The following is a 10,672-nucleotide window of genomic DNA, read 5'->3' as shown; positions in this document are numbered from 1 at the left end:
GGCCGAGTACCTCGCACGAGAAGGATTTCCGAATTGCCAGGTGTATATTCACGATCGGTGAACATTGCCCTTCTTCGAGCGGCGCTCTCTAGAGCCGCTGGTGAATTAGCACGCAATCCATGGCGAGTTTTGGCACTACTGCCTTTCATCACGTGATACTTTGAAAACCGATCGCGACCTTCGCGTCGTTATTGGCGCCGAAGCCGACTAGTAGTGGTATTTTTGGACGCTGTTTCAGATACTATAGTAGTACGCCACCGAGGTGGCAACTAAATCCTACGTTCACTCGCATTAGCGAGAGGTGCACATGTGCATGTTGCCTCCGAAGTTCCGGCCTCGGGAGTAAGTAGCATGCATTGCGATGGTCTTCCCCATTTCGTCTATTGCATCCCACAGTCCACCAGCAGCTCTACGTAGCTGCACGCAGGACGATACGAGCTCCGCTATTCGGTTGCTCCTCATTGGCAGGTATGTCTAGCATCGAAAGCATGTCAAAAGCACGCAAGGATGACTATACAATATCAACAAGGGAACGAGGCGCTCCGAAGCGACGTAGTAGCGAACTGCTACGCGACATATCCAGATAGTGCACACGGGAGCTGACCGGCGAGCTCCACTTTCGGGTAAGGCTACGATAGGAGAAGCTAGTATGCTTACCGCGGATTTCGTGTGATCCCCATATGTTCAACAGCACAGAATTGCATCATTGTGACCTCAATCGTTCGCCGTACGCTATCACACTGCTATGGCTAGCAGTTGCGCCGCGGAGTCGCTAAGCCGCGCGGTATCCAACAGAACACCATCATTCTGCAATTCAGTACGTGAGAGAAACGCGCTTGTTGTATGGCGCACACACCAGAAATTGAAACAGGGAGCCTGAGTGAGAGCTGATCAACTGCAATCCAGCACACGACTTGCACATATTTCATCTCACCTAGCGGGTCGAGTAACTCTATGCCAGTACCGCAGCGACTTCGTGTCTTCCGATGTAATATTAGAGAAAGCATCGCCACCGCGCTCAGCTATGCCGATATTTGTGGCGCATAACAAGGCATGCCGTCCTCTACAATGTCCAAGACTTCCGGACGGCCTCTGTAGATATAAGCCAGCTGGTAAAGCTTTAAAGTCCAGTGTTGATTACCCCCAGTGGCACCAGCTGAGGTTCGCACTAATCCTGCCTGATCAGGCGAAGTGGCGTGGAGCACGTGGCGGCACGAGACTCTCTGTGGCCATGCTACTTGCAACTTTCATCTTCGACCAGCAGTGCGCAGTGCGCCTGTATCACGACCTCCATCACGTCCTCATTTTACGACCCAACTGAACCGATCAATGGCACACCATCCTAAAGCTGTTCCTCTCGTCGCTCCCGGTCATACACGTCCAGTCACCCATCTCTCATTCTCTTCTCTGCAAGACGACGGGACATATGTGCTGATATCCAGCTGCAAGGATGGAAACCCCATGTTACGAGAGTGGACAGGAGATTGGATCGGCACATTCTTTGGCCACAAGGGCGCCGTGTGGAGCAGCAAACTATCTCCGGACACCTCTCGTGCGGCATCTGGAAGCGCAGACTTTACGGCGTACGTGTATTCTGTCACGGTCCTTTGCGCATGTCCATATTCTTGTTTCGGGCCCCGTTTCGTTTCTACGAGGCTTATGCGCATGTTCAATTTCACAGAAAGATATGGGATACGTACTCTGGCGAACCGCTACATTCTTTCCCGCACAATCACATTGTCCGAAGTGTCGCAATTTCTCCGAGTACCTCGCATCTGCTCACTGGCGGGCAAGAGAAGAAAGTGAGAATGTTCGATCTTGGCCGGCCGGATGCGGAACCGGATATCTTCAGTGACAATGGCAGCAACATATCTCACGATGGTACGGTCAAGAGCGTCGTATGGGTAGGCGACCATACAGGCGTCACAGCGGGGGAAGATGGCCTTCTCAAGTGAGCACGCACGATCGAGTTCTATAGAGAAGATGTACACGGGTTGACTCGCGCTTCGTAGATGGTGGGATCTCCGAACGCGCAAGCTGACAACTAGTCTCTCGTTCCCGGGACCCATCACATCGATGGAACTATCCCCGCAGACTAATCGCCTGGTAGTGACATCCGGAAAGACCGTGTCCTTCATTCCCGCTCTCCTGAACGGCGGTCAGACGCACAGTCTGACATTACCGTATGCTCCATCATCTGCGTCCATCCACCCGATCCTTCAAGACAGATTCGTCACGGGCAGTCTTGGTGATGAATGGGTGCGAATACATGACGTGACGGGAGAAGAACGAGAAGTACTCAAGGGCCATCATGGGCCCGTCCACTGCGTGGAGTTCAGTCCCGACGGAGAGATGTTCGCGAGCGGAAGCGGTATGTGTTCCCACACTATTCCTTTGACCAATTGTGCTCATTAGTAATTGCCTACTCGCACATTCCTTGCGGAACAGAGGATGGTGAGGTCACATGGACTTGTTCAATTATATGTCACTCACGAGGTATCGTCCCCTCCCAGGCACTATCCGACTGTGGCAAACAACCCCCGGGAAGAGCTACGGTCTTTGGCAGGGTACTCAAGCCAACGGCGGTCCGTAACCACATAACCTACGAAAAGCGTAATGTGATACTTAGTAATATACATGACCTCCCTACGTCGCCGGTAGTTTTCAGATAGAGGGCTATCTCACGATTTCTCGCAATCACATCCTAGCATCACATTGGTCTCCATGTTGCATGTTGTCGTCGAGCTGACTTCTATCATCATGATGTAAATCCTCGCACATGTTTGTAAACTGTCGACAAGACTACAAGTGCAGCAATACAATCGGGCGTGGTCGCAGATCACGCCTTGAGTGGGCCCAGTGCATACTCCGCCGCTGCTCTTATGGTACATCCATTACAATCAATTCTATGGCTGCCTTCTTTTGATACAAGCAAGCATGTACAAATCTACTTGCTCGTTCCATGGCGAGCCATATAGAACCTAGCTCGAATTCAGCCGAAAGAAGTTGGTCTCAACCGTGCAAACCTCACCATTCGTCCATCGAGGATGGCACCACCGCAGGCGTCGTCTTCAAAAGTCGGGGATGGAGCGACACCCATTTCTGGCCATCGACCCCTCCTGGTCCGTACCTGTTCTCCTTCACAACTACTACGCCAGCTTCCTCCGCCAAGGCGGTGTAGTCTTTCAGCTTGGTCACGCCTGCCTTCTCGTACAACATCGACGACTCTTGGCGAAGCAAGGTGCCCAGATCGGAGTATGACACCTTCTTGTTGCCGTCCTTCAATTGTTGTTTCAAGACTTTTACCAGAGCCTTGAAGTGGGCCGGCACCTTCTTGGAAGGTGTGGAGTCATCCGCATCCAAAGATGCAGATGCAGATGCCCCGTTACCCCAGGCTTGCGCAATAAAGCTCTCAAGTACAGAATCGCTCGCGTCGAGCTGAGATGGCTGTTGCTGAAATGACGCCTCGGACGATGGCGACATCGCTGTTGTTGCCGAGACCTTGGCATGCGCAATTTGCTGCGATGAGTGTGATTGGTCTTGGTTGAGCACACTCGTCCCAAATTCGAATGGGGCTTGTGCGTTTGCAGCCGCAAAAGTCCGTCCTGGTGTTCGAGACTAGGAACGTTTCGTTTAATGCTGGCCTTGTGCCTGAAAAGTGAACAGCACTTACGAATAGAGTAAAGTAGCCCGGAGACGGATTTCCGTCGACAGATGAACTAGACGGACCATCTGATTCTGATTCGACCGCTGTGCTATCGGTGAGAGGCTGAATGCGGATGGACTGTTCGATCAGTATCGCTCTGGTCAGCATGTCTTGGCTGCTCACCGTGACCGACGGTGGCGGGGAATTCTTGAACGGGCCCAATGGATCAAACGGCACCCAAGGAGGGACGGAGAAGTTCGCCGCTATTGTACTGTAGGATGGACGATCATGCAAATCCTTACGAGTGACTGGTGGCGATTGCGTTGCGAAGGCACGGACGGCTGTTGGCTGCGCCACCTGCGGCGCGTACCTTGCATTGGAATCACTTCGCGAACGCGGATATTCGGAGCTGCCGCTGGACACCGATGTGCGGGGTTTGGTTGTCAAGAGCTCTTCAGGAAGTACATCGGCTGGCCAGGCATGTACTACGCTAGCCTGCAACTTCAGGCTCGAGTGCGCCGCAGTTGGCGCGAAAATGACCAATCGGTACTGCCGCAGACTTAGTACAGACACAGCATAGACGAAGTCTCGGTCACCCGAGATGAGGATAATCGTGGCGGGTGCTGGTGTGTCAATGGCGTATGCCATCATGTCGACTGAACAATCACATGAGTGATTCCGCGAAGGCACACGACGTTGGAGACACGTACCAATCATCATCTTGTCCGCCACGTCCTTCCTCCCGTTGTGCGGGCAATCAATCAATGATACCCCGCACAGCTGAAGCTCGGAACGTAGAGCGATGCTCTTCGGAGACGACTGCTCAGGCAGCTCAAGGTATGCCTTGAACGTCTTCACGCTCCCGTACTCATGAGCAATCTTCCGGATGCTGTTGACTACGACGTTGCCGGCGACGTTCGCGGGCAACGCACAGTTCTCTGGCAAAGTGCGAGTTTTCAGTGATGTGGCGCGGATGTCGCGGGCGAAATAAGTGATGGAAAAAAATTGGACGTACCATAATCCCAGAAGATCGCCACATTCTCCGAGCCTGGCATGTTTCACATGCAGATGATCAATGGGCTGAATGCTACACGTAGTGACGGGGATAAAGCAAGTCGCTTGCAGCCACATAGACAAGGTATCCTAATATATGACTTTGGACCACGCGTTGACCACGGGCGAGGAACGTGTGGGAACACAGGTTTGTAGGCAGGACTGCCGTTCGAGGCAGTGCACTAGGCCATCCATTCTAGGGGAGCTCGGAAGCGGCGGCATAGCATCTAAGCTATTCGGTTCCCGCGTCCTTGACTGAGTCAATGCGACTATTGGCGGTGAATGTAAACAGATACGCGCAGCATCGACGGGAAGGTCAGATGTTCGGGCTGGACCGTGCCGCTGGCAGTCAGAATAGACCGAATCGTGTAGTGATGCAGCGCTCGCGTCTGACATCCAATCCCAGTTCCGCGCAATCTCCGCGACTCTCACTGACTTTGTTTGATTTTAACATTCTCTGCTCAGCTTTGGTTGTAGGAGGAGGCTGAGTCCGGGCGGTTCAATCGTCCAATGTAGCTGTACTACTGAGCGCAGGTTCGTAAGTTGGCGCGCAGTTTTGGATACGACGCAGAGAAACAGGATGTTTTCACGATGACACGGAGCCGTGGTGTACTGATGTGCTATATGTTCGGCCAGACTCTCTTCATCATAATTGCCTGGGCATTGCACGCGGTTCGGTTGTCACTCTAAGGAAGGAGGTTAGCGGTGTGCACCACAAACTCGCCGTAGGCCGCAACGGAAACCGCCGACGGCACACTTCAGTCCGATTAAGGCAACATGGTTCGAGCCGCGAGAATAATGCCGGGCGAGCCAGTGCATGTCATACTCAAGTTGGACATACAACTGCCCCTCCGTATGCTTAGGCAATTATCTCTCGTATTGACAGCGGTTGCTTGGGCTGTCCACGGGATCAAACACCTGATCCTTCGTGGGAGCGTGGAATTAGGTTGATTGCATGCTGCTAGCAGTCTTTTTCTTCCGAGAAAAGCTCTATTAGGACAATCGTACGAAATGGCCGGTCACATGAACCTGGACGGAAGCATCCAGGCACTCTGTATTGCCCTCAGTAATCCCTCACCGACTTCTATCTCTTATGCTACATAAGACTTATGTCTCCTCGCTACATCCCTTTCGTCTGATAAGCTCGAGAGGCCCATCCTAACAGTGTCATTTTTTAAAAAACACAATGCCGCTCGGTGCACAAAGCGCAAGCCTACGAGCCACGATGTCGCGAAGTGCACGCCCGCCGTCTCATGCCTCCTTTCTTGGACGTGCAAGGTTCTCCTCGGGACCTATCGCTCATTCTGCGGGTAACTCGCCCTCGAAGACGGGGAATCGGAACAAAATAGGAGGGCCGCCTCCATATGGACGGGTGGGCGTTGACGCCGCTCTTGCCGCATCTTCATCTTCCGGTGAGTCTTGTATCCTCTAACGATCTTTCTGTGATGCTGATGATATCACGAAATCAGCGGCGAAACCTACCCTGTTCGAGCGTGAATTCTCTCTCGCAGACCGTGTCGCATTGGTGACCGGTGGGAACAGAGGACTCGGATTAGAGATGGCCATGGCTTTAGCAGAAGCAGGCGCCCATGCCGTTTACTGCGTTGACCTCCCTGAGAAGGCTAGTGAAGAATGGACCACGGTTAAGGAATACCTTGGTCGAATGCAGGGAAAAGCTGGCGAAGGCAGGCTAGAATACATCAGCGCTGACGTGCGCGACCAGGTCAGTTGGAAGAGACGATGTATTAAAGCTAACATTGATCGTGCCGCAGGACAGGATGTGGAAAATCGGGGAGATGATCGGCGACAGGGAGGGCCGGATGGATGTTTGCGTTGCTGCGGCAGGCATTCTCAAGCCGCACACAGATTGCCTGGAGTATCCAGCCAAGCAGTTCCAAGAAGTTGGCATTCATTGTCGCGCAAGCGCTAGCCTATTCTAAACGGCTATTCGCGCAGGTCATGAGCGTGAACGTCAACGGAGTCCTATTTACTGCGCAAGCAGCCGGCAGGCAGATGGATCGGTTCGGAAACGGAGGCAGCATAGTGTTGATCGCGAGCATGAGCGGAACTATCACGAATAGGGTATGACCAACAATCGCAGACGCGAGGCAGAATTGACCTGTTGCTACCAGGATCAACATTGGGTGTCCTACAACAGCTCCAAATCTGCCGTTAAACAAATGACGCGTAGCATGGCCTGCGAGCTTGGTCCGAAGCGCATCAGGGTCAATTCGCTCAGCCCAGGTTACATCTATACATCGTAAGTCCACGTTGTTCCTCATGCCTCCGCCGCGCATTATGGGTATCTATAATTTTGTGCAATAGCATGACAGCAGCATACTTTGACAAGCATCCGCACCTGATTGAGGTCATGTCGAAGTCGAGCCCACTTGGGAGAATCGGCCGTCCGGACGAGCTGAGGGGCGTTGTAACCTGGTTGGCGAGCGATGCGAGCACGTTCTGCACGGGAAGCGAGTAAGTCCCGCTATGAAGCGCTACAGGGCGACAAATGCTGATCAATGTACACCCAGTATACTCATCGATGCTGGACTTCATGCATGGTAAGAAGGGCCAAGGCGACAGATATTGCACGAAGGAGGATGGAGTCAAAGTCAGAATAAAGTGTATCTCTGCAGAATAGCCAGATCTCGAGCAGCTGTGATTAAAGAAGCACAATGTCGCACGGACAGCGGCATATCCGACCATCATCCATAGCGGCATCATGAGTCACCACAGTCGAGGCTTCAGACTATAAGCTTGAGACAAGCTACCGACGCACCGGTGGGATTTGCCGTGCCCGCACCGTTCTCGGATAAGGCCGTATAGTTTGCTTTGAAGCAGTTGCCTTTCTGACACTGCCTGCACAAGAAGTTGACCGTTTTCCATAGCATGTTGTAGTACTTGAAATGCCGAGCTGCATCCCAAATCCCTACAACTGCCTTGAACACCTCATATCACCGAAGAGTAGTCTCCCTGTACTTTATCTCCTCGATGAAGCACGGCGCAACCCTGAACATCGTTCATCTCCGATCTCTACATCCGTGCGACTGCAGACCTCTCACAATGCTTGATAGGCACCAAGGGCAGCCTCCAGCGTGCATTGACAACATCTCCATCTGTGCAGGCCTGATCTTGCAGCTCCGTTCCACTTTGTGAACACGACGGGTTCCCAATGCGAGGAAACTCTGGCTGGAATGCTGAGTCGAGAACGGCAGGGTCCCGCCATGCACAGGAGAGCGGCCAACAGCACGCACTAATGTTTATACACGAAAATGGTGCGTGCATGTATCTCGAGCCCCAGTTCGCACAGCTCAAGAAGAGCGGGAGTTTGCTGCCCATGGAGGAGTATGCTGATGGGATGTCTGGTGGGCATGGCTGACTTGGAAGTACACATTTGAATTTCAGAGGCGCACGGGAGACGAGAATCGAAGCTGGGGGATGAATGAGCGTCCGCGAGATGGCAGGCGTGAGCATTCGCAAGTCATCGAACACATTGCCGTCATAGACCTCCGATCGAACGATTCGACGTATGTATGACTTTGCACCGCACATGCTATTTGATAGGCCTCCCAAGGATGCCATTGTATCCGTGCTTGTTCACTGGTGGACGGCCTTTGGCGCACTTCGATGACATTCCCATCTGCGTAGGCCTTGTTCTTCTCATAATCCTGAGACCCTTCGTGAAATCGGTCCGCGCTGTGGGGCCTCGATGCGGGATAATTGTGACTGAATCACTGAGTCGGAAATGGTTGGGTTCCGCCGCGTGCACAGGAGATCCAGTCCCTTGCTACGTACCGATGTTCATGCACATGGACAGCCTGCGGATCCACCCCGGGTGCCGGTTCACGCTTGCGACGATCGAGGTGGGCTAGAGTGAATGGTCTATGGAGGAGTGTGCTTGTGGGACGACTGGCGGTGGCAGTAATGCGATGTGGGCTGCTTAGGAACTACGTGTCCGAATCAGCAATAGAAGCGGATTAAGTTTCCCTCAGCGCATAGGCGATAAAAAGCGGAAACAGGTTGTAGGGAAGGACAGCAGTGCAAGAGTTGCTTTGCTACGGCACAAGATGAAACAGAAGACCAACTCGCTTCAGGAGTCTCTGAGCGAAGAAGCACCCGATGCGTTTTCCATATGCATATCACATCATTCGTCCAAGTGCAGGGCCCTCCTGTGACTCTCTGAACTAGTTCCATAGAATCATTGCATCGCCGTGAAGACGGAGAAAACTGACGGATGGAGTCTTTTTAAAAATTCCGACCAAAGACTTCACGGCTGTTGCTGAGACCCTGTAGATTGATTCCGGTTAATATAGAATACTTGAGAATGTATGAATTGGTAATGTAGTGGTGATGTAATGAGCGATTGCTGGCGGGGCATATGGTCTGGGAGACATGGAGAATAGATATGTCTGGGTGTCCGGATGTCAATGGCGGTATGCAGGGAGCCGGATGCAGGATTTTTTGTGGAGGAGCACACAATGTATATGGAGTAGGGAACCGTGTAAGAAACCGCGGCGCGCAACCAAGAATGTGCAGGACCGTATGACACTTCTAGGAGCTGCCAGTGGAGAGACCAGGGTAAAAGTCGTCGCAGACTACTTGAGTGTGCCCTTCATTGCTGTCAGGGTGGATATAAGATCATGCATGCAACGAGCATCTAGTACTGGAGATACAACGGCCGCAATAATCAAAAGTTTCTTTCATACCAATATTCCCTCACTGTGGCGCTGCTATTTCAATATCACGACACAGATCAATGCGTGAGTCTAGGCATAATTTGTGGGATACTCACCGGAAGATACCTTGCTCACTCAATCGTGGGGATAAAGGTGCAAGTTGCAGCATCCACTGCTCCTGAGCCACCGTAGGTCCGTAACTGCCGCCCTGAGATCTTCGAGATTGAAATCATAATGTGTAAGTGCAAATTCTACTTTGCTCAGTGTCTTGAATGAGCCGGATGAAAGAGGATTGTCTATCTCTTTGTGGCGAGCATGCTTGTGAATTTTTAGCAAAATGGTCAATCACGTTCTCCCACACCTCGGTTGGAAGCTCCGGCAGAGTTCTCGTCGCCACTGGTTCTACCTTGCATGAGACCTTGGATGAGACAGTCTGGTCTGCCTTACCCTTGCCCTCGACCTAACATACCATAGCACGTAAATATTAAATGGTCAAGTTAATGCGCAGGTGGAGCTTTCCCACTCACAGTTTGCGCAAGCCTTTGCACCTTGCGCGCCTTCTTCTTTGCAGCTCGCTTGACGTGTTTTCGGTGCTGTTTGGCCCCGGGTGATGACAGATGGTCGCAGCCTCGACTCGCAGGCCCGTGTGGGGTTTTAAGCCAGTTTTCGAAATGTATGTATTCATCTCGTCGCAAGGTAAAGACAAGTGTCAAACTTGGAAAGGTCGCGTGACCGTGAATATGTAACCTGAAGAAGCGGATTGATTACAGTGGCCAATCTCGAAGACTCTTCAAGTATGTTCAACGCAACGCACCGGTGCAGGCGATGCGAGCAAGCACTTTCTTGAAACGAGCGTGCTTATAATGACACTCTACGTACGCAGTACATCGTTCAGGACATCAGGAACCCACATTGCTCACAGATTCCGAGCCGCGTCGCCTTCATCACCACCTGACACGGCATTTTACGCACAATCCCCCGCGTACATTGGTTCCTCGTATTCCAGACGCGTACAATGTCCGTTCTTGGCTGTCGCACTGTACGCCCGTCACTAGTAGAAGGCGAATCAAACGCATCGCCGTCTATCACCTGAGCGGGTGCTGTACCTGCTGATGTCCTACCTCCCACGCGCATACTCTCGAGTCTCGATCCGCCGCGGGCCCACGGAAGCCGTCAGCGCATATGAATACTTATCGTGCTCTGTGCATCATGCGTCCCTCATCCCCATCGATTCGGCGACTACAAGCAAGAGTAGACAAGATGTTGGGCGTACGCGCTGCAAGGTTACCTGGGCATG

At 52.4% G+C, this 10,672-nt stretch overlaps 3 protein-coding genes across 3 annotated transcripts; 2 read left to right on the top strand and 1 right to left on the bottom strand.

The window, feature by feature from the left end:
• Positions 1 to 1,239: 1,239 nt before the first annotated feature.
• On the top strand, positions 1,240 to 2,963 carry LAESUDRAFT_720754 (serine/threonine kinase receptor associated protein). The gene is made up of 5 exons (XM_040907881.1): positions 1,240 to 1,583; positions 1,682 to 1,951; positions 2,013 to 2,371; positions 2,449 to 2,454; positions 2,514 to 2,963. Exons 1-5 carry the CDS (start codon positions 1,330 to 1,332, stop codon positions 2,591 to 2,593), a joined length of 969 nt encoding a protein of 322 aa, XP_040769246.1. The 5' UTR covers positions 1,240 to 1,329; the 3' UTR covers positions 2,594 to 2,963.
• LAESUDRAFT_720753 (uncharacterized protein) lies at positions 2,852 to 4,754 on the bottom strand. Its single transcript, XM_040907880.1, has 5 exons — positions 4,662 to 4,754; positions 4,357 to 4,584; positions 3,830 to 4,302; positions 3,674 to 3,769; positions 2,852 to 3,618 (listed from the first exon to the last, which is right to left on the bottom strand). The coding sequence occupies exons 1-5, from the start codon at positions 4,699 to 4,701 to the stop codon at positions 3,028 to 3,030; spliced, it is 1,428 nt and encodes a 475-aa protein (XP_040769245.1). The 5' UTR covers positions 4,702 to 4,754; the 3' UTR covers positions 2,852 to 3,027.
• A 1,170-nt stretch (positions 4,755 to 5,924) lies between these two features.
• On the top strand, positions 5,925 to 7,352 carry LAESUDRAFT_809421 (sorbose reductase sou1; the record flags this gene model as incomplete). Its single annotated transcript, XM_040914140.1, has 7 exons — positions 5,925 to 6,111; positions 6,169 to 6,422; positions 6,472 to 6,600; positions 6,656 to 6,781; positions 6,832 to 6,959; positions 7,025 to 7,174; positions 7,231 to 7,352. The coding sequence occupies 7 exons, from the start codon at positions 5,925 to 5,927 to the stop codon at positions 7,262 to 7,264; spliced, it is 1,008 nt and encodes a 335-aa protein (XP_040769244.1). The 3' UTR covers positions 7,265 to 7,352.
• Positions 7,353 to 10,672: the final 3,320 nt, after the last annotated feature.

The sequence above is a fragment of the Laetiporus sulphureus genome (assembly GCF_001632365.1).
Source record: "Laetiporus sulphureus 93-53 unplaced genomic scaffold LAESUscaffold_3, whole genome shotgun sequence".
Classification (NCBI taxonomy): Eukaryota; Fungi; Basidiomycota; class Agaricomycetes; order Polyporales; family Laetiporaceae; genus Laetiporus; species Laetiporus sulphureus.
This window is presented reverse-complemented; position numbering and strand designations above follow the sequence as displayed.

Excerpts from the sequence above, each read along its gene's own strand:
- LAESUDRAFT_720753 (XM_040907880.1), bottom strand. The coding sequence starts at position 4,701 with ATGCCAGGCTCGGAGAATGTGGCGATCTTCTGGGATTATG. Across the intron at positions 4,585-4,661 it reads GGCGATCTTCTGGGATTATG|AGAACTGTGCGTTGCCCGCG; the intron begins GTACGTCCAATT and ends GCACTTTGCCAG. Across the intron at positions 3,619-3,673 it reads CGGGCTACTTTACTCTATTC|TCTCGAACACCAGGACGGAC; the intron begins GTAAGTGCTGTT and ends AAACGTTCCTAG.
- LAESUDRAFT_720754 (XM_040907881.1), top strand. The coding sequence starts at position 1,330 with ATGGCACACCATCCTAAAGCTGTTCCTCTCGTCGCTCCCGGTCATACA. Across the intron at positions 1,584-1,681 it reads GGAAGCGCAGACTTTACGGC|AAAGATATGGGATACGTACT; the intron begins GTACGTGTATTC and ends TCAATTTCACAG. Across the intron at positions 1,952-2,012 it reads GGGGAAGATGGCCTTCTCAA|ATGGTGGGATCTCCGAACGC; the intron begins GTGAGCACGCAC and ends CGCGCTTCGTAG.